This window comes from Beta vulgaris, chromosome 3 (genome assembly GCF_026745355.1).
Source record: "Beta vulgaris subsp. vulgaris cultivar EL10 chromosome 3, EL10.2, whole genome shotgun sequence".
NCBI classification, from domain to species: domain Eukaryota; kingdom Viridiplantae; phylum Streptophyta; class Magnoliopsida; order Caryophyllales; family Amaranthaceae; genus Beta; species Beta vulgaris.
The window spans coordinates 52,804,933-52,832,324 of record NC_079204.1 but is presented as its reverse complement, the minus strand read 5'-3'; the positions used below and the strand labels follow the sequence as shown (position 1 = coordinate 52,832,324).

At 34.5% G+C, this 27,392-nt stretch overlaps 3 protein-coding genes and 1 long non-coding RNA gene across 4 annotated transcripts; 2 read left to right on the top strand and 2 right to left on the bottom strand.

Annotated features, from left to right (window-relative positions):
- Positions 1-8,843: 8,843 nt before the first annotated feature.
- Positions 8,844-13,136, bottom strand: LOC104889475 (serine/threonine-protein kinase OXI1). The gene is made up of 3 exons (XM_048641654.2): positions 12,587-13,136; positions 10,910-11,817; positions 8,844-9,412 (listed from the first exon to the last, which is right to left on the bottom strand). Exons 1-3 carry the CDS (start codon positions 12,961-12,963, stop codon positions 9,384-9,386), a joined length of 1,314 nt encoding a protein of 437 aa, XP_048497611.1. The 5' UTR covers positions 12,964-13,136; the 3' UTR covers positions 8,844-9,383.
- A 124-nt stretch (positions 13,137-13,260) lies between these two features.
- On the top strand, positions 13,261-15,307 carry LOC125496114 (uncharacterized). The gene is made up of 2 exons (XR_007272818.2): positions 13,261-13,618; positions 13,717-15,307. It is a non-coding gene; the product is annotated as an uncharacterized LOC125496114 (long non-coding RNA).
- Positions 15,308-16,814: 1,507 nt separating this feature from the next.
- On the top strand, positions 16,815-21,327 carry LOC104889473 (uncharacterized). The gene is made up of 7 exons (XM_010674700.4): positions 16,815-17,035; positions 17,874-17,954; positions 19,084-19,131; positions 19,250-19,363; positions 19,445-19,488; positions 20,881-20,938; positions 21,050-21,327. Exons 2-7 carry the CDS (start codon positions 17,895-17,897, stop codon positions 21,098-21,100), a joined length of 375 nt encoding a protein of 124 aa, XP_010673002.2. The 5' UTR covers positions 16,815-17,035; positions 17,874-17,894; the 3' UTR covers positions 21,101-21,327.
- Positions 21,328-22,008: 681 nt separating this feature from the next.
- On the bottom strand, positions 22,009-25,799 carry LOC104889472 (DNA-directed RNA polymerase V subunit 5A). Its single transcript, XM_010674699.3, has 4 exons — positions 25,458-25,799; positions 23,866-24,042; positions 23,496-23,609; positions 22,009-22,349 (listed from the first exon to the last, which is right to left on the bottom strand). Exons 1-4 carry the CDS (start codon positions 25,713-25,715, stop codon positions 22,224-22,226), a joined length of 675 nt encoding a protein of 224 aa, XP_010673001.1. The 5' UTR covers positions 25,716-25,799; the 3' UTR covers positions 22,009-22,223.
- Between the last annotated feature and the right edge of the window lie 1,593 nt (positions 25,800-27,392).

Here is a 27,392-nt window from a genome sequence, read left to right as displayed (position 1 = left end):
TTTATTCAATTCAATTCAAAGTTTTAGTTTTTATTTCATTCTCTTGGTATTGTTTATGTTCTATATTATTTAAGATCTTCATTCTCTTAGTTTATGAATCGCGATTTTCATTAGTTTAATCATTTCTTAATCATGTTTAGCCTTAGATTAGTCATAGATTTTAGTTTAATTGCTTAAACTCCATGATTAGTGAGTAGTAATTTCATATCTAGGGTTAGGGTGAAAGTATGAATTAGGGTTTTAAATATGTTGTTGATGTGATTGTGATGATGGAGAAGTTTATGCATTGATCTTGGTGTTTTGAGACCTTAGGATAGATATTGATCACATTTATACTTGGTATTTTGATTTCAAATGTTCTTAAATCGGATTTTGAACTCTTTTATCATCCCCAAGAATCAACTTAATTTCCATACCAAGATATTGGATGGAAATTAAGGGGATCCTTCATTAGGGGTTTTCCAAACTTATCGAATCTCTTAATCAATTAACTAAAGACCATTCGAGAGAGGATTTAGTTGATAGATTAAGCGATTACTCTTGAGGACCATTCGAGAGAGGACTCAAGTATTTTAGAGGAGAACTAAACCTTGCATAATCGTCTTTGTTGCTTCACAATCGCATTAACAATCATCATCCGTTCTTATTATACTAGTAGCCTTAACTCTAGTGTCTTTTATTTGATATTTAAACTCGTATTAGTTGCTTGTTCTTGTTATTAGTTAGTCTTAATTGATACCAAAACTCTTTCAAACCCCCAAAAACTTCTTCAATTAGGCGTCTAGACTTGTTAGACTTTAACCAATCCCTGTTTCCCTGTGGATCGACCCTTGACTTGCCCTTACTATTCTCTTAGTAATTGCTTGTTAGGACTAAATATTGTTTGGAAAGCGGTTCTTAGTGCCTTAACGACACACTAAAAACCTCTTATCAAAATGGCGCCGTTGCCGGGGAAATTGTGCTATTGATTGAAGTTTTTTTAGTTTAGTTTGCTTAATTGATTTTTTTTTTTTTTTTGCTTTTCTTTACTGGTTTTTTTTATCTTGTCTTTATTTTATGTGGTAAGTGTTGTTTATATGAGTCTAGGGTTTTGTACATAATTTTTTTTTTATAATTTTTTTTTAAAGAGAATTCCAAAAAATGACAAACTTCTTTTTTCCTCAATATGAGGATGAACCATTTTGGAATTATTATCAGAGATTTGAGAACACTCTTCTAATTAAGTATAGACTTGAGATTTGGGAGATGTGTGAGGTGATATATGATGGTTTGAATATGCATACAAGAGAAATTGTGGAGTCTATGTTTAATGGTGAATTTCGATCCCAACACTTTGATGAAGCATGGAGTTTTTTTGGGTGGTTTTCTAGAAATACTTATGAGTGGGACCATGGAAATACCACTTTCTCAAATTTAGAAGATGTATCTAGCTGTGAACGCCATGTTTATTCTGAAATTCTTAATTCACTTAAAGAAAATATGGCATTGTTAAAGAGATGTGATTCTATGATGGACAACATTGTCGAATCTAGCAAAATATCAATTGAAACATTGGGTCAAATTATCAATAATCAAAATCACTCTTGTATGACCATAACTAATAATGAAGATGATGATGATTGGGATATGGATGAGAATCCCATAGTAGAGGAATCATTTGTTGAGAAAGCTTGCACTATAAAGTCTAATGATGTTGAAAAAGTAGTTGATGAGACTTTTGTTTCTACTCGTTCTCTTCATATTCCTTTTTCAAGAAAATCGACTAGTTCCTTCCTTTCCCATCTTATTCCCTCGCCTCAAAGTTTCACCATTGGAAGAGCCTTTGACCTCTTTAAACCTTCACAATACCCAAATGAAAGTCATCGAGGACATGACCAAGCTTAAAATTTGCAAGAAGGATCATCAAAGGGAGAACTCATTGTTTTCTTCTTTTTATGTGAATTTTAATGTTTGTTCTTCATACTTTTCAGGATTCTCTTGGAAATTTCATTATTTCCGGCACTCATTACTTGGCAAGCATATAGATGCATTGAAATTTGTGCATGCTCTTTATCTATATCATACCTATTTGATCCATTGTGAAATGTTTGCTAATGCTTATGACAAACTATTGAGAGCTTTTTCAAATTATTTAGTGGTGAGGTCTAGCTAATTATCCTAAAAGAGTTTTTTTGGCAGGTATGTTGAGACCTTTCTCCTTATTTTACTTGGTTAGGATTTTTGCTTGATTTTCTGCCTTTACCTCATCCCTTACTTTCTCTTTGCTTGTATACTCCGAGGACGGAGTTTGTATTAAGCTTGGGGGAGTTAGCATGTGTTCTCTCCATCTCAACATTTTTTTTTCTCCTTTTTTCATTTAGGTTCTTTTTAGTGCTTTTGCATGTTAGGTTTGCATAAAAAAACACAATTTTTTTTTTATTTTTTTTTGTCTGCATTTAGGATAGCTTGGTTGCATGCATGATTTGTGGCTAAAAGTGTTCATGACTTGATTGGAAGACCTTCTCTACATTAGACTGATGATTTTGGAAGCCCTGTTGTGACTTTAAGCGTCTCTTGAAAACAATAACTTTTGGTAGAGTCTCTTTGAAATTAGGCGAGTTGGATGAATGGATTGCCTTGCCCCTTGTGCGACGAATCCCGAAGGAGGGCCAAGAACCTCGTAAGACTCACTCACAACCCTCACCATTGATCGCCTAACTTGTGACTTGCATTTTAGCTCCCCAAGATTACATAAGAACGAGCCTCTAGAAGAATGATTTAGGGCGTTTCTTTTGCTAGTAATAGGAGCTACAAAACCAAAAGCTTGAATACCTGCATAATATCCACTTCTCAACCCATCTGAGCCTTTCTATCCTATTTTTGCTTAACCCACATAATGAGTCATAGCCAAACTTTCCCCAAAGTGGAGTGCATATCTAATTTATGTTGAGTTGAGTTGTTATGGTACTAAGTCTTGGTTGAAAGTGAGTTAATGTGCTTGTATGGTCACAAAAGTAAAAGAAAAAAAAATTTGTGAAAAAGAAAGACAAAAGAAATAAAAGAAAGAAAGATCAAATTGATGAGAAAAATGAAAAAGTTCACAAAGTGAAAAAGAAACAAGTGAAATTCAAGGTTATGTGTGAGATTTCTTTAATTGAGATTGGTGTTAGGACTAGCTTGGGGGAGTATTTACCCCTAGTTTGTACTCCACTTACCCTTTTTGCACCACATTCCTAGAATATAATCCACACCCCTAACATAGCCCCGTTACAACCTTAACAAAGTCCCTTTTGACTTCTAGTTTGGACTTGGTCTATTTAGTAGTGGCGGGCGAGATTTTGTGCAAGTCATGATGAGGGTCATCAAAACATGGTAGAGGCGAGCAATTATGGTTGAGCATCCCTAGGGAGGAGTCAAACTTGGGTCTTGGAAGTGGAGAAGAGTGAGAAATCATTCTTGGAAAGCTTTCTTTCAAAAAGACTCGGTTGATCGGTGGATTGAGCCCTTAGAGTCACTCTTGTGCTTCCTAATCATCAGCCCTCTTGTGTTTGGTTGGTCTCCTAAATCTTGCTATGAACTCATTTAGCTTGCATGTCATGTTTGTAACCTTGCATTTAGAGCATATAGGTTAGTTTGTTGCATGTTTCCCTTTTCTATTTATTCTCTTTTTCTTCTTCTTTCCTTCATTCTCACTCTTGGTTTACTTGAGGACAAGCAAAACGCTAAGCTTGGGGGAGTTTGATAAGTGTGTTTCAAACGTACTTTATGGACTCCTTTTAGCTCATTTTGATCATCTTTCTTCCCTTTCTTCCCTCTTTATTCTCCATTTTCCCTTCTATATCATTCACTTGATCATACTTGATCATAGTGATATTTTGCTAGATTTTTAGTCATTTTTGACCGAATTTCTAGTACATTTGCTTTCACCTTGTTTTGCCATGTTCTTGATATAGGTGAAACTACTAAGATGGCTACGATTTGTAAAGTTGGAAAAGGTAGCAATGAAAACAAAGAACACATTGATAAATGGTGCACTTGCACCATTCCCCATGTCCGCTCGCACAAAGGAGCACATTGCACAATGAAATCTTGAACATAGAAATTCAAATGGACATAACTTTCAAACCACAAATCGGATGAAGGTAATTCTAGTTGGAGGTGAAATATCGTTTCGATTCTTTCCAACGACTGGTCATAAGCTTGATTTGGATATAAAACGAAGAAGTTATGCTCGTTTTAAGTTGAACTGTCCGGTTTGAGGCAGAAGGGTTTGGTGCGCCCGCACCTGTTTTTGGTGCGCCCGCACCTCTGTTTGGTGCGCCCGCACCTCATCTTGGTGCGCCCGCACCAGTCGTTTCCGGAAAATGAAGCTCGTGGCTTCATTAAACGAGTTTTTGTTTTATTTCGAGAACTCACGCTTTATTCTAGTTTTCACACAGTATTTTAGGGTTTTGTATTAGAGAGAAAAGACTTGAGTTTTCATTGGTAATTGAGATTAGAGATCATAGTTTGTGATTCGATTTACATTCAAGGTACTTTTTATTCAATTCAATTCAAAGTTTTAGTTTTTATTTCATTCTCTTGGTGTTTGTTTATGTTCTCATATTATTTAAGATCTTCATTCTCTTAGTTTATGAATCGCGATTTTCATTAGTTTAATCATTTATTAATCATGTTTAGCCTTAGATTAGTCATAGATTTTATGTTTAATTGCTTAAACTCCATGATTAGTGAGTAATTTCATATCTAGGGTTAGGGTGAAAGTATGAATTAGGGTTTTAAATATGTTGTTGATGTGATTGTGATGAATGAGAAGTTTATGCATTGATCTTGGTGTTTTGAGACCTTAGGATAGATATTGATCACATTTATACTTGGGTATTTTGATTTCAAATGTTCTTAAATCGGATTTTGAACTCTTTTATCATCCCCAAGAATCAACTTAATTTCCATACCAAGATATTGGATGGAAATTAAGGGGATCCTTCATTAGGGGTTTTCCAAACTTATCGAATCTCTTAATCAATTAACTAAAGACCATTCGAGAGAGGATTTAGTTGATAGATTAAGCGATTACTCTTGAGGACCATTCGAGAGAGGACTCAAGTATTTTAGAGGAGAACTAAACCTTGCATAATCGTCTTTGTTGCTTCACAATCGCATTAACAATCATCATCCGTTCTTATTTATACTAGTAGCCTTAACTCTAGTGTCTTTTATTTGATATTTAAACTCGTATTAGTTGCTTGTTCTTGTTATTAGTTAGTCTTAATTGATACCAAAACTCTTTCAAACCCCCCAAAAAAACTTCTTCAATTAGGCAGTCTAGACTTGTTAGACTTTAACCAATCCCTGTTTCCCTGTGGATCGACCCTTGACTTGCCCTTACTATTCTCTTAGTAATTGCTTGTTAGGACTACAAATATTGTTTGGAAAGCGGTTCTTAGTGCCTTAACGACACACTAAAAACCTCATACCAATAGTCCAATATGTTGGTATGAGGTGTAGGATGAGCATCCTACACCAGCTCCAAAACGCAAGGCAAGAAGAATGAAACGCACCATTCAACATGCAAAAAGTAATTGATTTGACAGCCAATGTACATTCCCATTACATCCAGTGTACATGTCGAAAATTCAAAAAGTAACTGATTTGACAGTTACTGTTCACCATTTAACAACTGATTTGATGTCAACCGCCATCATTTCCCCCCACATACTGTTCACCACTTCTCTCTTTTCCACACTCAACCTCCTTGTACATTCTTGGCTTTCGTGGTTGTTCATTAACAAAATCAAGATGTACAATGACAGCCCCCAAGCTGAAAGTAACCCAGTTCCTGAAGCTGATGTCAAGTGAGTAATTTGCAATCTTTGTACACTGGTGTGTTGATATTTGTTCACTAATGAAATTCAATATGTACAATTACAGTCCTATACCTCATAGTGCTCCAGGTGCCACAATTCAAAGTGATGAAATTCAATATGTTCACTGGATACGAGTCAATGTACAATATTATTTATTGAATATTCACTGGTTATGACTCAATGTACAATGTTATAGTAAGATTAAATAAGAAAAAATCACAATGTACACTGATGGTCATTACTTTGATCACTGAAAATTCCCAAATGTACACTCGTATATTATTGTACACCAAACCATATGCATTTGTACATTAAAAAAAATTATTTCAGCAAATAAATGAGAGAGAAAGAGAGTGAATGAGTGAGTGATGAGAGAGAAAGAGCTGACCCACTTTCAAAAATACTGCCAAAAGCCATCCAAATTTTGGCTCCCCTAAAACCATCAAACGACGTCATTTTGGGCAAGGTGTAGGATGCTCATCCTACACCTCGGTGCAGGATCTAATTTGCGGAGATAGTCATTAGGGACCTAGGGTAAACGAGCCTCGATGTTAGTGACATGATCATATCATATTATCATGTCATTTGTATGAACACCCTGTGTCCCAGTTTTAAATTGGCAATTTAATTCGAATACGATCTAAAAATATCTGAATCAAATATGATAAAATGAATTTTTTCTCCTAACTAGCTTAAAATTTTCATTTAGAGGAGATATACAAAAAATATCATGTGCTTACCAGGTAGTAGATTTCTAAAGTTTGCAAACAAAAAATTTTGGAAGATAAGATCTTATGCTTCCTCCGTTTCTAAATAAGTGCAACATTTGCATAGTGTTTACTATTCACAGTTTAAACTTTAATTAGCTTTGGTGATTTACATTTTAGGAAAAACATAGTCATGTGGGACTTGTTAGATCGTCTGAATGTGAATTTTTTTAATATCAAATTTTTATAATTTTTACTTATTGATAATTGAAGATATTATTAATGGTTAAAATAATGCATTGACAAACGTGAAAACAAGAAGTGTTGCACTTATTTAGAAACGGAGGAAGTGTTAGATTAGATATCCAAACCTAGCTTGTCTTCCAATTTTATTTTATTTTCCCTTTTCTAGCGGAATCTAGCTTGTCTTATTGAAATAGATGTAGACATGTACAAGGATGATCACCCATACTGTAATTAATTGATTTTCATCAAAATTCTGGTTCTCTCTTCACAGGGCACATCCCCATTCCCTTTTCCCTACACCATCCACTATCCTAGTTGTTTGGGAGCCGCCTCCTATCAACTCCTTCAAACTCAACTTCGATATGGTTCCGTTAGATGTTTTTCGGTAGCATCTGGAGTCGTCATCCGCAACCACTTGGGCAACCTCATCCACGCTCGCGCTTTCAATATTGGTTCTACTTCAGCATTCATTGTCGAAGTTGGTGCTCTTCACCAAGGCATTCTCCTCGTCATTCAGCGTGACATCGGAATATTATCATAGAAGGCGATAATCTTCTGGTCATCAATGCAGTCAAATGTATGAGAGCTCCTTCATGTCAAATAGTTAATATCACGAAGGACATCAAGCTTCTTCTTAACCAGTTCGATAGTTGGCAGCTCACCCATATTTTTTGAGAAGCTAATCGTGCGGCCTATTGGATTATTAACGTTGGTAATCTAGTTACATCTTCTTTTATGGTCGCTCCTTTTAATAATTTTGTACTTTTTTCTATCCTTGTAACTGATGCATTAGAAGTTCCCTCGGGTAGAGCATCTCCTGCTGCTATTTATCATACCAAATCAAAAAAAAGTGTTTGATGTATATCCCAGTGTTACGAGTCACGTATATGTCAATATTCACCCTTTTAGTAAGGAAAGGCAATATCAATCACCTAAGTGTCAATATTTTTTCTTTTTGATGGGGACCTTGTTCAACACCAATTCTTTAATACACTTAGTATTCAATTATACCCATCTACAGTAGGTGAGTAGTAATTTTAAAGCATAATTGAAACTGGGTGTTCAATTATCGTAAATTGGCACGCAACAGTGATGTCAATCATTCATAGCCTTCAATTTGTAATTCTGTTTTTTGTGTTCTATTTTTATTTCTTTTACTACTAATGCATTTTATTACTTTTGTGGATCCCAAAACCTGCACTTCTGTTATTGTTTTTTGATTTTTTTCACTTCTCTATTTATTAATTGATAGGCGTGTCGCGCACCTAACAAAAATAAATAACCTAATTAATCCTCCTAACCAGAGAGAAAGTTGTTCTATGATTAACCCTTAAATAATGGTAAGACTAAAGGAGATTAATATCAATGATCGTCGAATCAACTATACTAATCAATATATAAATAGAAGACTCTACAATTAAGTATCCCCACTAGCACGATGTAATACAAAATAATTCCTACCCCAAACTAATCAATTAAATGTTCACAAGGAAAAGTCCACCCTATAAAGTACCATAGACCTCTCCCGAGTATCTATGGCCTCTCTAATATGCATTCAAGCCTACTCCCGTGGAATTATGCAAATTAAAGACATTAAACGCGGTATTTTAACTTCCTAACAATCCATTTTACCTACTCCCATGGAGAACTTCGTGTCCTTAATTGAAATACTCAAATCCATCAAAATCCAACTTCCGTTGTGATCAAGACAATGGAATTAGAATAATACTAGTTATCCCTAATCTAGTATGGGAATATGCACAATCAATTAAGCAAGAACAATTAACAATTAATATGAGAATTTAAAGAAACAATTATGAATTAAATCATACTAGGGTTCAACTTAGCCATAGATAAAAGGAACTACTCAAGCATAATTGAAATAAATAAATAAACTAGAGAGCAATAGTTAAAGTTCATAATAGAAAACAAAGAGAAAAGAAGAAGAGAATAAGTACTTGAATTAATGGAAGAAAGATAGAGTCTTGGAGAACAATGAAGATCTACAAGTTTCTCTCTCTAACTTCTCTCTAAAAATCCTAAAAAAGTGTTTACAATAGACTCCCCCTCAAAATAAAGTTTAAAGTACTATTTATAAGCTAAGAATAATATGAACCGACATAAGTTAGGTCACACGAAAAATACGACACTACAGCAGGTTGCACGGGCGTGCAAGTTCATGCACGATTGAGCGGAATCTCGCTCGGTCGTGCGTGCAGGGCAGAAGCTTTCGTGCCTTTTCATTGCAGGTCGCACAGGCGTGCATAAATCCGCACATGCGTGCATAAATCCGCACAGGTGTGCAAGCGAAACAGAGGTTTTTGCTGAACTTTGAACAGGTATAACTTTTGTTCCAGAGCTTTGTTTTGTACATGTAATATATCGTTGGAAAGCTATTCAAGTCTAGTTTCCAACCCAATTGGAATCACTTTATTATCATTTTTTTTATCAAAAGTTATGGATATAATGGTGCAGAGGTGTCATATTTCACACAAGTGCATGAAGTCCTTTGTATCTTCTTCAATTCCAATCCGTTTTGAGCACATGATATATCGTTTTGATGGTAATACAAGTGCCTTAATCATCATGTCTTTAAAAAGGAGTCCAAAGTACCTGAAATTATATCAAAACATCAAACAACCCGTGAAAGCATTGTAGCTTATAAAAAAGGACCTAAATATGCAGAAATGCAATGTAAATGCTCTAATGCTACATGAAAATGCACCCTAATATGCCTATAAATGATGTTAGAATATGCACTTATCATTAATCCCTCCAGTCTTTATTTGTTTACCCGTATTCCTTTTTGGGATGTTCCTTATTAGTTTACCCCTTTCTTTTGTTTCTATTTTTGGAATGGGACCACTAGATTTTCATCACACATACATTTAATTTTAATATAAAATAATAATTTCTCTTTTTTTCTATGACCCACAACATTATTTCTCCTAAAACTCTGTGTAAAATAAAAGGGTAAACCAATAAAGATCGGAGGGAGTATGTCCGAAATCTTGTTGCGAATGGAACTTTGATTATATTTAGGAAACCCTTAAATATTTACTAAGTAACTTCAACTAGTTTTAGGTTCTCTATGATTTAATATAGGTTAATTTTTTGACCAATTTACAACAACTTAAATATTTTAAGAAAAATTTATGGTAATTTCTATTTTTAGGGTAACTTTAATTGGTTATTTTTAGAATAAACTTATATATTTTATGGGTAACTTAAATAACATTAAGTTATTTTTAGGCTAATGTTATAAAACCAAAAGGTTCATTTGTTACCTTCCATAGTCAATATTCTTGAAAAAAAAAACTATCTTTTAGAAATATTCTTTCAAAAAACTATCTTATATATATAACAAATTTCTTTCAGTATACAACTATTTTACCGCAAATAGGATTTAATTACTAATAATTGAGTCAACGTGGATTGCTTTTCTTTTTTTTCCCTCTCGTTTCTCTCCTCTTTTCAATCTAGCCCACCGGCAGCAACACCTACGACGATTGTCATTTATTCATTAATATCAAATAAACTTAAAATGATAGTATATTGAAAGGAATTTGTTATATAAGTTAGTTTTTTGAAATAAAATTTTTAAAAGTTAGTTTTTTGAAAAAAGTAAATTTGTTTTTTTGAAATTTCGCCTTTGCTTAGATTTTCTCAAATGTTTGTATTGTTCCTCAGCAGCTGATAAAAATATCATTTTTCAGGTTGCTCGCAATTGTAATGAGGTGGAAAGAAGAGTTCTAGTTCAGTAAAAATACCATTTTTTTTTGTTATCAATAATGACTTTGAATTGCCAAAAAAATATGTAAATAATATTTATGATTGTTACATTTTAGTATAAAGTTTTGACTTTTTTAAAACAAGCGATTACAAATAAGACCAACGATGTTGTAAAATTTTCTTTCAGAAAGTTCAGAAAAAGTGTTAAATTGTCCCAAAAACAACCAGAGAAAATAAACGTATATTTTTTGTTTTGTTTATTTCTCTTTTACAAAACAATGATTAATTGAAATTCTACCACAATGAATGGATCATACAAAAAGGTTAAATGGTGTTAACAAGCAAAGAATATGCTTAGTTAGAAGACCAAAAAATTACCTAACATAGAAGGTTGTTCTAATCCTTCAACCCACACAACTTTTTTTATCCTTTCTTCATGCATTTTACTACTACTATTCTTACAATTTTCATTTCTCTCAGATTTCTTATTACTTTCACTAATATGTTCAGGCACATCTTCTTTTTTAAATATTCTATAAACAACAGATTCCACATCAATTGCTTTTACTCCATCTATACCCTCCTCTTTCACCTCTTTCTCTAGAGGAATAAAAGGGGGCCTTTCTAGCCGTATGATCATATCCCAATCTACCCCCTTGAAAAAATCGTGGCCCTTGATTCCCTCTAATGATATCCTCTGCTTTGGATCTTTCTCAAGTAATTTCCTAATCAAATCTCTCAACGGCGTCGTTTCACCAACCAACTCAGGTGACTTTGACAATATTCTGTAAAAAGTTTCTTTCCTATTTGCCCCTCTAAACGGTGTCGTTCCGTACAACATTTCATGCAAAACGACACCAAAGCTCCACCAATCTACGGCGAAATCGTGACCATTCCCTTGAATGATCTCTGGCGCCACGTATTCCTCAGTCCCAACAAACGAGTTGGACTTCCCGACCGAGTCTGACTCGGACGAGTTGCCGGACTCGTCCCCTGTTTTACTCGAATACACCGAATCTTCCGGTGAAATCCCAGATTTACTACATTTATAAAAGGAATATAATTTGGATAACCGAGATCTTTTCCTTTCTAGTTCAGGCTTCTTCAATGAGTCGTAACGCGGCTGCTTCGGCGATTTCGGAACAAGTTTGGTTGAGAGATCAAAATCCACTAGCATTAAATGCCCATTTTCTTGAATTAACATATTTTCTGGCTTTAAATCTCTATAAACTATTCCTTTTTCATGCAAATACTCCAATGCCAAAACCATCTCAGCCCCATAAAACCTGAAACCAGAATTAACAACTTTGTTAGGGCATGTTCTTTATTGTTTTTTGTATTCTTTTCAATTTTTCTGGAAACAATTCAAAACGAAATACTTCCTTCACTTATAGTTCAAAATGTCCGGCTTTTATACTTGCCAATGCATAATTTTATCATTGCATATATAGTTCATTTTGTTCATTTGCTCATTCGCTCATTTTGCTCATGGTACACCCAGATATACTATAAATATTCTCCTTGCCCAGTTCATGAATATGGACCGTTTACAAAAGAAAAAAATCTGAAAATATCACTTGGGTGTGACAAGTGGCAAAGTATTATTGATTAATGGGAAATGTGATGACCCCAAAAGTTGGTCTAACCATTGGGAGTAAGAAAATAGAGGTTTTTGAGTAGATTGGATATGAGTGATGTGGAGGAAAGAGAAATTAATATAGTATTTTTTTTTTTTTTTTTGAGGGGAATTAATATAGTATTTGATAAACCCTTTAAAGAGTCTAACCATTGAACATACTCTTTTATTTGATTTGAGAAAGCAAGATAATCATTCAGAGTTCACGCCTCAACAAATGAGCTATTTGGGTACAAAACTACAAATTTATAACAAAATAAACAACAAACTTGGCTACAAATTATAATTTGTCAACCATTAACATTGAGAATAATTAAGAACATAAATATGATTAATCTATTGTCGGTTTTCATAATAAATATAATTAATCTATTAATCTTAAAAGCTTCGAAATTTGAGAGATTATATAAAAAATTTACCTGATAATATCATCAGAGAACATCTTTTCAACTTGTTCCTTCCTCAATAAATTAAGATTACCACCTGTGCAATAATCAATTGTATACCCAAAAACATTCTCTGTTTCAAGAATCCCTTTAAGTTTAGGCAAAAGTGGGTGATCAAATTCCCTTAAAACTTGTTGTTCAAAAAATATTCTGTTTTGCACTTCAACCCCATTACTCTGATTCTCCCTTTTGCTTTTAATGGCAGATTTCAAAACCACTTTTAACGCCAAATCTTCGTCTAAACCATCAATTTTAATGTGAAAAACTACGCCTTTTGCTCCTCTTCCAACTGGGCCAAAAACTTTCAATTGATCTAATTCCAAATTTGGCACAATTGATTCTTGTTTCATCACTTCCACTGTTTCTTCTCTCCTAGATATCTGATTTTTGAATGAAAAATATTTGATTTCCTAAAATGTGGGATTGTCTGTTATTTAATTATTTTGGGTTGGTATTTTTTATTTTTTAAGTGGAAGAAAGTCAAGATTTTTGGCTTGGTGAGGAAGAAATTGAAAAGGAGGGTAGGAAGAAATGAGGGAATGTTTTGTGGAGAGGGGAAAAAAGGGAGCTTAAAAGGGGAGGAATATGATGTTAGGGAATACGTAATGTTTGTGCTTTGTTTTCTAGAAGTTGACACATGAAGGAAGAAAAAATGGTCAAAATATGTAATTATTTCAAAAGGAGAAAAATGTGCTTGGTCATACATTATTAGTTTAGGAATATACTTCATACGGTGATTTGTTTCGCAAAGCATGCAAGTTGTTGTGTTGGTTATGTTTGACTTATGACTTAGGGAATTGAATGTTCATATACTGCGTTAGTGGTGGAAAAAACTTGGTTAACTCATCGGGTAGACTACCAACCCCATAATATAAGGTTGTGGTAATTATGATAGTGGAATCCAAGTAGACTTAAATACTAATATTTTGATTGTCTATTAATAGCGGGTAGTCTACCCGGTGGGTTACTCAAGCAATGTCCGTTAGTGGTTACGCTTTGGTACAGGTATAATTGCAGAACTCTTAATTATTCTAATTCTATCTAATTGGTTTTTCAATGTCATGCTCATAATATATGTTTCCCAATGTACTTTGTCTTGGTAGGGCTCCTGAACTTCTTCTTGGAGCTAAAGGGTATTCAACGGCTCTTGAAATGTGGTCTGTGGGGGGTATTCAGAGTGTATGAAAGTGTCCTAAAGTGTCGGAAACGTTTAAAGTGTCGGAAACTCGACAAGTTGACCCAAAGAGAGTGTTCGTGCATCATAGCTTATATATATATGTTCTTGTCATGGAGTTTTGATACTTGTGCTTAGTCTGGTTTCCTCATATTGATACAGTGGTTCCAGGAGGTTCCTCTTCCCAATTCCAGGGAGTTACTTCCTCTCTCTTGTGCTTTTACAGATGTTCATGGGGCTGGGTGCTTTGTGTTGGAGGCTGCTGCAGTGGTTATCCATTGTGCTGCTGCATTGATCATACATTGATGGTTTTGTCTATTAATATCGGAAGTAACAGATTTTTTTTGACTGATTATACCTCTTAGTGAATTGGCTTTACCACCATTATGTCCTTTGCTCTTACAGATTTGAGCTATTTTGGAAGATTGGACATATATGCTGCCCCATAACGCGGTTCGTTTAGACTTTGCATCTGGGAATGAGTTTCCTGTTTGACCTCAAATAATCTCACAGGCAGCTGCTTGAACGTGTAAGGTGTGAAGTAGCAGTTCCTTACTCTGCTGATCATATCTTTGCAAGAATTGCTGTATGTTATCAAAGGGGTACTGGAAATAGTTTACATCATGCCTCAGCTACAGGAGAAACTTTCAAGCTTTTAGGTAGTAGTATTACTAACAGTCAGATTGAAGATGTGGCAGTGCAATTCTGAAGCTGTTTTGTGAAACTGTTATGTTTATGCATTGCTTTTCAATATCTTGCTTTTTTTCCTGCATTCTCTTCCCAGGTTTAACACATTCGAAGATACTCAAGGGTATCTTCATTTGAACAGCAGTGATTGTGATCCAAACTGAGGCTTCTTTTTTTAAATGGTTATACATGGGAAACATCATCTGTGTTAGTTGAGACCTATGTTACTCAGACACGGATTGATGAGTGTCTACACGGATACGGGTGTCCAAGTGTCCGACTCGGCTATTTTGTAGAAAAAAGACAAGTTTTTAGTTAAAATTGAAGTATCCAATTAAAGTGTCGTGTCGGACACGCCACGACACCCTGTTTTTGAGGTAAATGAAGGTGTCGGAGTTAACACTGGTTGAGACTCTGGTGGTTGAATTTAGTTTGCTAGAACATTAGCACTATCCACTAAGATGTATCAAACTTTTCCTATGGTCTTGCATCTGAAATGCAGCATTGAAGTTCCAAGGTGTTGAAACTATGTGCAATTAATGGCTCTAATACTTGTATTAAGTTGCCAATCCTTTTGTGTACTCAATCATGTTTATGTTGGATGAGGGATCTTCATGAGAGATGGAGTTACCAGTGGATCCAATGCAGCTTTCTACATTAATAATGAGGAGTACTGCTTGTTCATTTTACTCGCACTAAGAGTTATGTAGTGGTGGCTGATCATATGCTTTTTACATTCTGTAATTTGAAGTTGATCAGGGGTTGTTGAACTTTGCTCAACTAAATTGTTGTAGGCCAAAGCTCTTTTGCTATGATAATTGTTTTAGCTTTCAGTTGTATGGTTAGGAACTTGTGTGGTCTTGATATTGTGGTAATGAAGTAAGTTTCCCCTTTTGCTATATAAAAAAAATGAGAGAGCTAAAATACTTGCTACGAATTGTTGGTATTATTTTAATTATATTTTTTGAGGGGAATTATTTTAATTATTTTAGGTGAATAGTAAATGATTGTTGGTTTGGTTGGTTTGTTCTATTTTCACCTTTAAGTAGTAATCGAGTAAATTAAAGCTCATTAACTAGGTTATGCCATTTATATGTGAACTATTGAAGTATAGTAAAGTAATTTATACTATATTATTATATTGTAGATTGCGGGTTCATAGATGTTGGTTTGACTCTTTGGCATTATCTGGATTCCGGTCCGAATTATCAAAACGGTAAAAAAAACCGAATCGAATATCTGAAAACCAAATCGGATCGACTGAATCACGGATCGGATCGACCAAATCAAATATTTAAGAACACCGCTACATACAAGGGTTATCGTAGATGACCCTCAATTCACGTTTAATATAATCTAAAAAGATAAGTTAGTCTTTTAACCTATTTGACTGTATTTAATTTTTTTTTTTCTATCCGCTTTATCTCTATTATATAAGGGAAGGGGGAGCAATGGTGTTCTCTTTTGAAACGCCTATTTTGCCCCCTTTCTCTTTCTAAATTACAAAAGGAGTGTTAAAATCAAAATACCTAAAATAAATTTACGATCTCACTCATAAATCACTTAAAAGAATAAACTTTACAAATCACCCATACAATTGAAAAAATCACGTTATAAAAATCACGCAAATCACTCAAATAATTAGAAAACTTTATTAAAACTTAAAATTAATATACAAACTAAAACTAATAACCTAGAACGTTATGGTGTCCCCGAATGAAGAGACTATCTTACCCCCTTCCCATTCTAAATTACAAATTCACTTACAAATCAAAGGGGGCTTCAAACAAAAATATCAAAAATATAAATATAATAATCACTCACAAGTCAACTAAAATCATAAAATTGCATAATCTACGTTATGCAAATCACTAAAATGAGGAAACTTTACAAAAACTTAAAAATTCACTTACAAACTACAACCTATGAAAAAATTGACTTGAAATCAAAGTGTCTACTTTCTTTACAATTTATGAAGTACTGTACTTAATTCAAAAATCAACTAAAAAATTATAATATTAGAAATCATAAATAAATTCAAAAAAAATTCTATTTTATTCACAGAATTTAACTTTGAAAAGTAAAAAAAAAAAACAAAAAGAATGGTGAGAGACTTAAGTGACAGAAACTAAACCAATCAAATTTTGCAACTAAAAACAATTATAATTCGTATGTATAATGTTTAAATTTTGACTCTTATGTCAAAGAAAATTGAGTTTCTGTTCGAAAAAAATTCAAACACTGGCGTGCAAAAAATTCTAGTACTTCATAACACAACTCAATGAAAATGCACTGACCAACTATTGTTCAATCTGATATCAATTATGACACTTTTTTTTTCAATTTTCGTTCTTTTTGGACTTGTTCAGTCAAAAGCTCCAAAAATTTTCCTTTCTCTCACCTCTAGTCCTCTACTCCCTCTTTCTTTCACTCTCTCATTTGCAAAACTGGCGAAAAATCGAGAAGACGAACTCACGCCAATTCAAATTTGAATTTTCGTATTTTCTCTCTCCTCTTCCTCTTCCTCTTCCTCGTGCTCGTATTGCAGAAGCTCGTTCCAGGTTCTTCTTTTGTTTCTTAGATGAATCTACTTGTTCAGACCATTTTTGTTTTTTGTTGCGAATTTTAACATCTACTTCATGTGATTGGTTTTATGCGATTGTTATTGTTTCTTTCCTGAATTCAACTTATTTTTTCTTTATCTCATATACTTCGTTATTTCATGTTTTTATGATTCGAATTTCTGGTATAACTTTATTAAATCATGTTTGTTTCATGGAACTAAATTATATGAAAAGTTATGTTACAATGTGTAGATGCTCATATTTTCATGCCATTGTTCACTTGTTCTTGTTTATTTCATCAAATCAATTTTTCAAGTGTTGTGGTTGGAAATCAATTTGATCATTTTCGCAAATTTTCTTGTTGTTGGATGTGAGTGATTTGTCAATCTCTCTTGCACTTTGATTCTTTGATTTATTTGCTTTGCGAATATCGAACTTGTTTTCTCATATAAACAAGTAGTGAAAGCAACATTGTGAAGTCATATGGTTCTAGTCTTTTTTACTAACAATGGGTTTCGAAATATTGAATGCCTTCCTATGTGAATGTTGTTGGCGAATACCTTCATAGGAACTTAATATGCTTCAGAAATTACGCATTTACACCATGCTTCTGATAATGGTTTCTGCTGCGTGAGTGCGTAGTTTCTGAAGCATAGCTGATATCCCATTGCTTATCAGCGTCGTTCTTTTGATTGCTAATTCCCTTACAATCTTTCTTTTTGTATCACTTTGGGCTCAATTATGTGCATTTTAGAACCTCTACTGCAGTACAGGGTGAGAAGTTGTCTTTCATTATATTACTTGCTATACTGAATCATGATGCCCCATCTTCAAGGCAAGGCGTTTTCACGTTGTCATGGACACTTCATCGGCTGGCTTTCTTGTACCCCATAAGAAGCTTATCATTGACGTTAAGGTTCATTCTCTCTCTGAAAAGTGTTACTTAAACTACATAATATATATTGTTATTTGTCCATATACCTTCTTAGCTAGATATCAAGGCAAATATAATGTAGCATGCTCACATACATACCATAGGTTCACCCAAGAATTTAGCAACTTAAGCTAATGCCAAACTTAATAAAGTTGCATTATTTTGAAATCCTACTCAATTTCTTTTCTGGAGCAAAATAAAGATAAAATTTGAGTACCTTATTGTTGTAAATCTCATGCCATGTACTGCTTGTGACATTGTCTTTGTTCATGATGTGTGCTTCAGTGAAGTTGTCTTCAACTTTGTGCTTACATATTAATTCTTAATTATGGCATGTCATGTACTTCCTCCTCACAAATTCCGGCCCCATTTTCTATTTTTATTTTTCCTAATATTTATCTAGTAAGCCTTTTCTCTCGACGTTTTCTCGTAGGTGGGTATACACCTGCCGACCACGTTTTTTTTTGTCTACGTTGTCACCCTCTCTGGAAAGTGAAATGGGAAATAGAACAAACAATATGTGATGGAGTGAGTAATGTATCATTGGTCATAAATGTGGGTTGGCTTCTATAAGTTTTGCTTGTCAGACCTCTTATAATCCCTCCTGTGTTCCTGCTTCAGAAACTTCTTGACCGGTGTTCCTTCTATTACTTTTGTCCTTTGAAAAAAATTACTTGCAAGTATATGAATAATCATCTATTAATTTCGAATGTTTTGGGTAATATTGCCTACGGCCTACCTCTCTAGTCCTCTCTCTTTTTTGTCATCTGTTTTGAGTTGTTGGCTATGCTGCCAGAAGAGATATATGTTTTATATAGGTATAATATCCTTTCTGCTTATACATGCATCCATATGTTATGACGTTCACTAATCCAGTAAAAGCACTTGAAGCATTAACAATAACATGAGCATGGTGCTTTACTTTGCTTGCAAAATTGAAGTAATCTAGTCGGGAATGAAACATGTTCTTGATTAAAGTTACTTGGTAGTGGTATGTTTTAGTAGCTGTAATGCCAGTTTGAGTTATCATCGGACAAGTTATTTGGACTTCAGTTTATGTCGGTGTTTTGACACCATCATCTTGATTGTGTGCTTGCATTTCATTTGGCAGGGAATTAAAACAGATCTGGTTATTTGTCGCTATGAAGACCATTTCCTTGTGAGTATTAGACTCATCTTACTATGTTTTGTGGAATTCTGTGTTTTGCGGCATTTCAAGTTCAATATTATTGGTTTATTATCAGTTGATGATAATTTAAGTTAGAGGTATGGAACAGGTAATTGTGACCCAGATCGGAAGTATGGGAACATTAATGCAAGCGAGAAAGGAGGAAGGTGTATCAGTTCAACCAACATTCCATGTGTCTATCCTCTTTGGCAAACGAGATGAGGTAAGCTGCTTCAGTAATTCTTATTTAAATGATTATTGATTTCGTGGGAAAGTAAAATGACTGAGAATGGTGTCTATGCAGCCAATGCTATTGGCATGTGCTCGACAGCTGATTGAACATATAAGGTAAATTCTTTCCTTTGTTAGTTGTTCCTTAATAGCTAAACCTTTTAATAATCAATTCTTATCCATTTTATATGAGCATTGTGAAAAGTGAAAAACATATATGAAAAGTTACGTGATAAGTGGTTCATATTCCATCCTAATTTTGGGATTGTGTAGGTTGCTAACCCTATCACTGTATTTTGTTTTTATTTGTTAGACTACTTGTTGTGCTTTTACTTTATAAAGAAATCGTGTTTTACCATTCTAACAAAAAAATATGACTTTATATCTGAATCAACAGAAACATGTTCATGCCCAAGCCTATTTATGCTTTATGTTTGAAGTTCTGAAGTGTTTTTACAAATGTATAGAGCATAGCCAAGTGGAGCCCAACACATTACTTCCTTTGAGAGTACCCAAATCACTCCTATTAGACTTATCTGGGATTTGAAGGGGATGGGAGGCAGATGATAGGAATTAGGAAATACCTAAATAGGTAGATTTGGCACCTTTAGAAGGGGATGGGATGGAGAGACTAGGTAGTTTGAGGGAACAAAGTACTCTTTTAGAACTACTTTTATGAATGTTACATGGATTTCACCCCAGTTTTCAACTTACTTAGCAAACTCTTCCCATGTCTACTGTAGAGTTAATCTGCCCTTTTCCTGGGGTTGGTGTGTTGTGTGGTTTGGGGGGGGGGGGGGGAGAGGGTAGCTGCTCCGTATTGGGGTTTTTGATATGTCGAGGCCTAAGGCAACACTCTGCAGTCTCTGCTCTAGTCATTCATGCATCAAGGAGTGATACTCAGGTTCCCTCAATATCTGATCTCATCATCTATACTTGAACTTTGTAGGCCAATGTGACTTTCTTAATGTGAGTGAAGTTCTTAGTATACGGTACATGCAACTAGTTGAATTGTCAAATTGAAACTTCTTGAATAAGCTTTCCTCCTATTGGCCTTTAATGTAATTGCTTGTGACAACTCATTTTCGTTCCTCCTTGAAAGAAAAGAAAGGAACAAAAACAGTCAATCTAACCACGATTTGGGTATGGAGATCTAATAAGCACAGTATAGACTCGTTAATTAGGTGAAACGAGAGACTAAAGAACCAGTACATTTTACTAGAGCGAAGGTTAAAATTTGAAGCTGTTGCAAGTACAACCCTTGATATGGAATGCACAATCTCGAGGTTACTGAATGATAAGAGCTTCTCTAAGTAAATTAATTGTACGGGAAACATTGTAGCCTATAAAGATTGAGAATTGTTACTTCCCTTTCTGTAAATTTGGGATTGATTGGGTTCCATTTAGCTTCATTTATTCCGGAGGGAAGGAGTAATTTTCATGTATTCCAAACTGCTACTATAGGAAATTGTTCTGTAAGCATTCACAAACCTGTTATTGTTTCTTCAGTGCTGCTGGCTCATCCAGGTCGTTGGTGCTTTCTCTTGGTCTGAAAGACCATAATGTGGTATAATTCTGTGTCATTCCTTCGCCGTGCCTCTATTAATTTACTGGAACTTTAATGTTCTTTTGTGAGAACATAATATGTGCAATGATGGTTCTTGGGGTGTATTTGCAGGGTACAATGAAGGCCATAGTTTCTGCAGTGATAGAAAATCGAATGTGGTAATCTTCTTGATACAGATAACATCCAACATACTGCAGTTTTGTCTTCTTTTTCTAGTCAAGCTGGCTGGGTGTGCATGAGTACCAGAGCAGACAAATGACGCTGCTCACTCTGTGGTGATCTTACTCGTATCTACGAGAATTCTCCTAGGCTGATTGTTAGATATATCACGCTTTATTTGCTCGTGTTAAATCATTTTTACTAGTAAATTATCCGAAATTACTTCAATATATTGCTTTGCAACGGAGCTTGGGGAGATCCCTCAGAGAGAGGCTTTGGCACCAACGTCATCTTACAGCATCATTCTTGTCTTTAAGGCTCCGTTTGGTTGCGCGTAAAACATTTTCAGTGTAAAATGATTTTTATGGAAAACAATTTACAATGGAAAACACAATTCCAAAATTAGTTTTCCGTTGTTTGGTTCTATGTAATAAAAATGATGAGACGAAAGGAAAATAAAAGAGAAAGTAAGTAGTTAGAGGAGTGTACAAAAGAGATAAGGAAAAGGAAGAAAAATAATTCTTAGCAATTTTGAAGGGAAAATGGTTTTCCATCACTCGAGGAGCAGTTTTTACTCTTAGCAAAATGATTATACACTCCTTTGCAAACCAAACAATGTAAAATTGAAAATAGAGGAAAACAATTTTCCACGAAAATGTTTTACGTCCAACCAAACGAAGCTTAAATGCAGCATTGCCCTAGTTGATTGTGTAATTTTGAGTTCAATATCTTTACATCTGATGATTTCCATCTCAGCTGCTTGAAAATTCAGGATTTTACATCTTTCATGTTAAAGTTTCTTTTTTTTTTTTTCCAATGAGAGTGTTGTTAAAGTTCAGTAAACAATTGGTCCAATTTGTTGAAACACACAGTGAGTCAAGTTATAATATACCATACTCCTACAACAATCATAGTAAAAACAAGATAATAATAAAGCAACTTTACAAAAAATTGTAGACCGCAAGTCATGAAATGGCAACAACAGCCCTTCAGTTTCCAGAAGGATTCACGTCTACAACATCCCACAGCATCAAACAGTACAATGTTCGATGAAATTGCAAGACTAAACAAATGAGGCCTGAAAGAAAAAAGAGAGCAGAGAAACCAGATATCTCTTCCATCATCATTACGATACACAACGATACGTGACATGAGACTGCGTGATCTCACCACTATATGTCACTTTGAGTACCTGCCCCTTCTCAAGTCCATAATATCGTACAATTGCATCCTTCACTGACATTCGAGGAAGCTGAAAGTAAAAGGGGAAGGGAAAAAAGAACACATGTAATAAAAGACGGAACAATATGCAATTAGTTGTTTTGTGATTACAAAATATAGCAAGATCAAAGGTAAGTGTAACCAATTATCTAAAAGATGCATGACAAGCCTTTTCCAAAGGATGACAAAAGATGTCAATATATTGTGAGGTCAAGCCAGAATCCTCCACAAACAACAGGTATTGCACCTACGAGCGTCCTTAGAAGTACTGATGTAGACTTTAAATTTATTCTAAGCTCTCATCTTACTACATGCAGCATTCCTGGTACTCCATAATTTTTCCTCTCTCCTTTACAATCCGTGTTACCCCCTGCATCTTGTTCTTACCCCCTTCTCATCATCCTCTTTCTCACTTTTACTAATTACTATCATCACATTTTACGCTGAAGCAATGCACCCCATGTATCAAAGCACATATCACAACACAATTTTACATGTTAAATTAATCTTTCCTGTTACTAATTCTGAATGATTTTGACATATCGTGACACTTACATTAAGACACTAGATAAACTGATAGATAGTCTTAATAAAACTTAAAATCGAGCAAGTATCTTTTCCACAGAGATGCATTACTTCGATCAATATGCTAAGCAAAAAAGCGTACCAGACCTAAAAGTATGACCTGTTTCTCACAATTTCTAGGGTTTGGATCCCCCAAAGTCAAACTCATTGAAATAGATTAACGTCTTCCATATAAAACATGGCTCTACTCAAACAAGGAAATGATAGGTCCCATGAAAGCTGATCACCTAAGGCCATTATATATGTTTCTCTACAAATTTATTCACACACACACACAAATGGCAAGACAAGTGTATTCTCCATGAAGAAGCTTGCGAGTACTTTTAAAAAATGCCAGGGACGTTTGAGTACTGACTAGTACTAAACCACTTGATTCTTATATTGCTGGAACATTTGATCATAAACCGAAATTTTAAATTTTAATCACACTATATACTGACCTTAGCACAGACAAGCATACAACATTTCTTAGGTTCAAACTTAAAAAAAAATGGCATGGCCGCAAGACAAGAGGATCCATTATTTAGAACGTTTAATTGTATGTGAAAATAATCATTACCCATAGTATATCCACTGAATATAAGTTTCATACCTGCTTTTCTTGCAAATTGTATTTCTTTAGGAGCTTCTCTTTCTCCCTGGGGGTGAGCACTTGATGCCTTGGCTTCAAGACATGCTTTGTGATATTGACAAGCAAATCAGTTATCTGAAATAATGTGGAAAAGATATGATTACCAGGGCATGAGATGGATAAATTTTTAATTGGAACCAGACTCTAAACATTATAGCATGAAGTAATTCCGCTTATGAAAAATTGCAACAGAATATAGAGCACCCGGAAATATAAAGACACTGAAAGGGTGAAAAGTCACATATAGCATTATTATTTTCTATTAAGAACTTCTGCATACGAGATTACATGCAGCAGAACATCATATAGAGCTCCGAGAAAACAAACTTACTTGAAATATCTCAACTTTAAATTGGAATAGATCCACAGATTTCTGAGCTTGATTTGTTATTTTACTTTGCAATACCAGTATTAAGCCACTCAAACTTTCTCTGTTAACAATCTGAGCTCCAATTCCACGTATTGTGTTCACCTTGACCAGCTGAGGCCCACAAAAAATCACCAAGATCTGCATTTAAGGTGAAGTTAGCCTGGTAAATGAGCTGTGTTGATAGCAAAAGGTGTAGACAAAATAGATGAAACTTTTTCTTGTTTGATGAACTTCACCAGATCAACTCATTACATTTTACAGAAGAACAAATGCAGTGGTGATATATATCTAGATTATAGCTATGGGTGTATATATATTCAACATACAAACTGTCAAATCATAGCACAAATCAAACTATGCCAAGTGCTTGAAACAATTTCATTGTCGGTTAACAAGTTTAGCTATCTCTTAATACACAGATAAAGTGTTACTACCACAAAGTAAATAAGGTTTTCGTGCATTATATCATGCAAAAGAGACCACAATACAAGATATGAACCAACAGTTCCAGCAATCAAACCTCTTTCCTCAAATTTATTCACTTCCCCAATAGCATATCCAATATGATCCCTTGTTGATGACAATTCAGTTTTCCATTTAAATCAACTCATATAACAGAGAACACCTTCTAAACAGAACAAAATCTTGCGTACACCAATGTAAAATCGTCTATACATATTATAAAACACGCATCCGAGGCCGGAATATGGCATGGAAGAAAGCTAGAGTTCTACTATAGACTCCCAATTACTTCTAAATAATTATGAGAACATAAAAACTTGACACAACTTCAGTAAAAGCAGTAGCAGTAAGCATTCTGAGTACAACCAAGACCCAAAATGACCAGTTGATCATGCAACTTCAGAAAATCAGTACACTCGCAAGAGCTAAAAAGAGACAGTAGATGTACAACCTAGGTAGCACCGGTACTTCTTCTAGGTCATATACTCGTACTCATACCCGATAAGATATATTTCGTGTATGGGTACGCCGTACGTGTACCCATTCCTAAAATTGTGAAATCTCGCCGTTTTCCGTCCCCTACCCGAATCCAAACATGTATCCATCTCGGTCTCTATGCAACCTAGTGTACAACTATACATATTTGATCAACCTCCTAAGCCTTTACCAAAAACACCCACCTTAGCTAAGCCAACCAAAAGAATATCTATGTATTAAAAAAATTGCTTTCTTCCCAAATTAAATTCACCAAAAAATAAGGGGAAAAAAAAGGAGGAGAAATTTCACTAATCTCCTCCAAGTAGAATAAATGGCACATGCAAGCAATGCAACATGAGTATAAAATTTAAACCCAGAAATTACTCCACCAGTTAATACTCAATATTCAAGCCAGTTAACAGTAAACAAACAATTACACAGATATAATCAACAAAATTAAACCCAAAGCTAGCAAATTGAGATAAAATAAACAAAACCCACAAACTAAAAAACCTAATTTTCCAAACATTTACAAAAAAAAAACATGACAAAATTACATTTTTTCTTAAAAAAAGGACAGAAATTGAAAGAGAAAAGGGAAATTAAAAGAGTACTTTTTTGGACTCGTCGGATCGGAGAGCAGTGGAGATGCGGAGACGATCAGGGTCAGGTTTAGGGCCATAAATGTTGCGAAAATCGTGAAGAGAGAGATCAATTTCTGAGTTAGGGACAGCATATCCTCTATCTTTGAGCATCTCTAGAGTTGTTCTTCGAGCAAGAAAGTAACGGTGACTTTCAGTGGTGCCGTCATCAACAAAGCTGCTCAGACATCTTCCAACTGATTCTCCGTTAATCTCTCCGTCAACCTCCATTGTCAGAGCTTGCAAGGTTTTGGGAAGTAGTAGAGGGGTTTTGGCACTCTCAATTATGGGTAGTATCACTCACCGTAAATTTTGCTTATTTCATTATTTGGAATAATTTTAAATGAGTAATAAACAATAAAATAAACTTGAATATATCATGCTAAAAAATTTATAGGACATCTAAATGTATGATAGAAGTACAAAACTTTGTATAAGGTTCGCTTCACCTTGAACAAATAATGCTGCTAGCTAATAAAAAGGTTTAAATTAGGCCCTATAATGAAGTTCAAGTGTGAATTTGTTTTTAACGGAGTAACTTTTTGAAATAGGGATTACTTTTGTTAAATTTAGGGTTTTTTTTTCTAATGCTAAAATGTTACTTTTAGTGAAATTAGAGGTTACTTTTTTGAATGCTAAGGTATTATTTTTAGTAAATTAGGGGTTACTTTTTCAAATGCTAAGTGGTTATTTTTATTGAAACTAGGGATTATTACTTGAAATTAAGGATTACTTTTTGTAATGTTAAGGGGTTACTTTTACTTTAAAGTATGGATTACTTTTACTGAAATTAAGGGTTACTTTTTCAGAAAGTAGGAGTTACCTTAAATTTACTATTTTCGTTTCCTAAAGATCTTCCTTGTTACTGTTCCTACAGATACCAAGGAGAATCTATTTGTGTGGGGTGTGGGGGTGGGTGAAGTATGAGAGAAAAATGGGTTAAGATAAAATAAACAAATAAAAAGGGGTTAAAGTAGGAGAGAGAAAGTGAGTAAAATTGAATTAATAATGTAATGGTGGACCATATGATAGGGACATGAGAGGGTAAAAAGGAAAAAAAAATCCAAATAAGGAATAAAGTAAAAGAGAGAATATCTTTTGGAAACGCACTTAAACGGATTAAAGGAAGATCTTTAGGAAACGGATGTAGTATGATAGAGTTACTTCATACTTCGGTAGGAGGAGCTTGTTTAGGCCTCTCATAGGGGCACGCTTGACATTTCGCGCAAAAAGACAAAAAACAGACATTGAACTTTGGTACCAACTTATACAAAAGTTCAGTAAAATTGGTACTAATACCAAAGTAATTCTTATTTTGGTACCTAGTGTAAGTAAACTTTGATATCAACTTTGAGTTTTGGTACCAATTATACTTACTTTGGCATCAAGCCACCAATTATACTTGCTTTGGCACCAACTATACTTACTTTAGTATCAACTTTAAACTTTGGTATCACTAATACCTCCTTTGGTATAGTACTTTGGTATCAACTTTAAATTTTGGTATCACTAAAACCTCCTTTGGTACATTAACTCTTACTTTGGTACCTATGACTATGAGAGACCATTTTTGACCTCTCATGATGAGACGCCAAGTTACCTTAGAATTAGGAAAGATAAAAATGTGAGATTGGAAAAGGAGATCGGAACCCTAAGGTGGAGTGACGCCTCCCAATGTCGATGGCAGCATTTTCGCATTTTGCTTCCGTCGTCACTGCTGCTACTCGATTTGTTTCTCATTTGAGTGAGTCAACAAACTACAATTACACCTTCAAATTGGTTCAAGAAATCGTCCTTTTGAGAGCTGAAAAGATGGCAGAGAAGAAGTTGAAGATAGGAGAGAGAAAAGAAGAAGAATGTGAGGGAGAGAAGAGAAAGAAAAAGGTGACATCGGAGAATAACTGATCT

What these genes read in the sequence shown, in the direction of transcription:
- LOC104889472 (XM_010674699.3), bottom strand. Translation starts at nt 25,715, where the DNA reads ATGGAGGTTGACGGAGAGATTAACGGAGAATCAGTTGGAAGATGTCTG. An exon ending in TTAAAGTTGAGATATTTCAA is followed by an intron (nt 23,610 to 23,865) that starts GTAAGTTTGTTT and finishes ACATTATTTCAG; the next exon opens with ATAACTGATTTGCTTGTCAA. An exon ending in ACAATTTGCAAGAAAAGCAG is followed by an intron (nt 22,350 to 23,495) that starts GTATGAAACTTA and finishes TTTTACTTTCAG; the next exon opens with CTTCCTCGAATGTCAGTGAA.
- LOC104889473 (XM_010674700.4), top strand. Translation starts at nt 17,895, where the DNA reads ATGGACACTTCATCGGCTGGCTTTCTTGTACCCCATAAGAAGCTTATC. An exon ending in AGCTTATCATTGACGTTAAG is followed by an intron (nt 17,955 to 19,083) that starts GTTCATTCTCTC and finishes TTCATTTGGCAG; the next exon opens with GGAATTAAAACAGATCTGGT. An exon ending in GCTATGAAGACCATTTCCTT is followed by an intron (nt 19,132 to 19,249) that starts GTGAGTATTAGA and finishes GGTATGGAACAG; the next exon opens with GTAATTGTGACCCAGATCGG.
- LOC104889475 (XM_048641654.2), bottom strand. Translation starts at nt 12,963, where the DNA reads ATGAAACAAGAATCAATTGTGCCAAATTTGGAATTAGATCAATTGAAA. An exon ending in TTCTCTGATGATATTATCAG is followed by an intron (nt 11,818 to 12,586) that starts GTAAATTTTTTA and finishes TTCTGGTTTCAG; the next exon opens with GTTTTATGGGGCTGAGATGG. An exon ending in AGAACAACCTTCTATGTTAG is followed by an intron (nt 9,413 to 10,909) that starts GTAATTTTTTGG and finishes ATATAATTTCAG; the next exon opens with GTACTTTGGACTCCTTTTTA.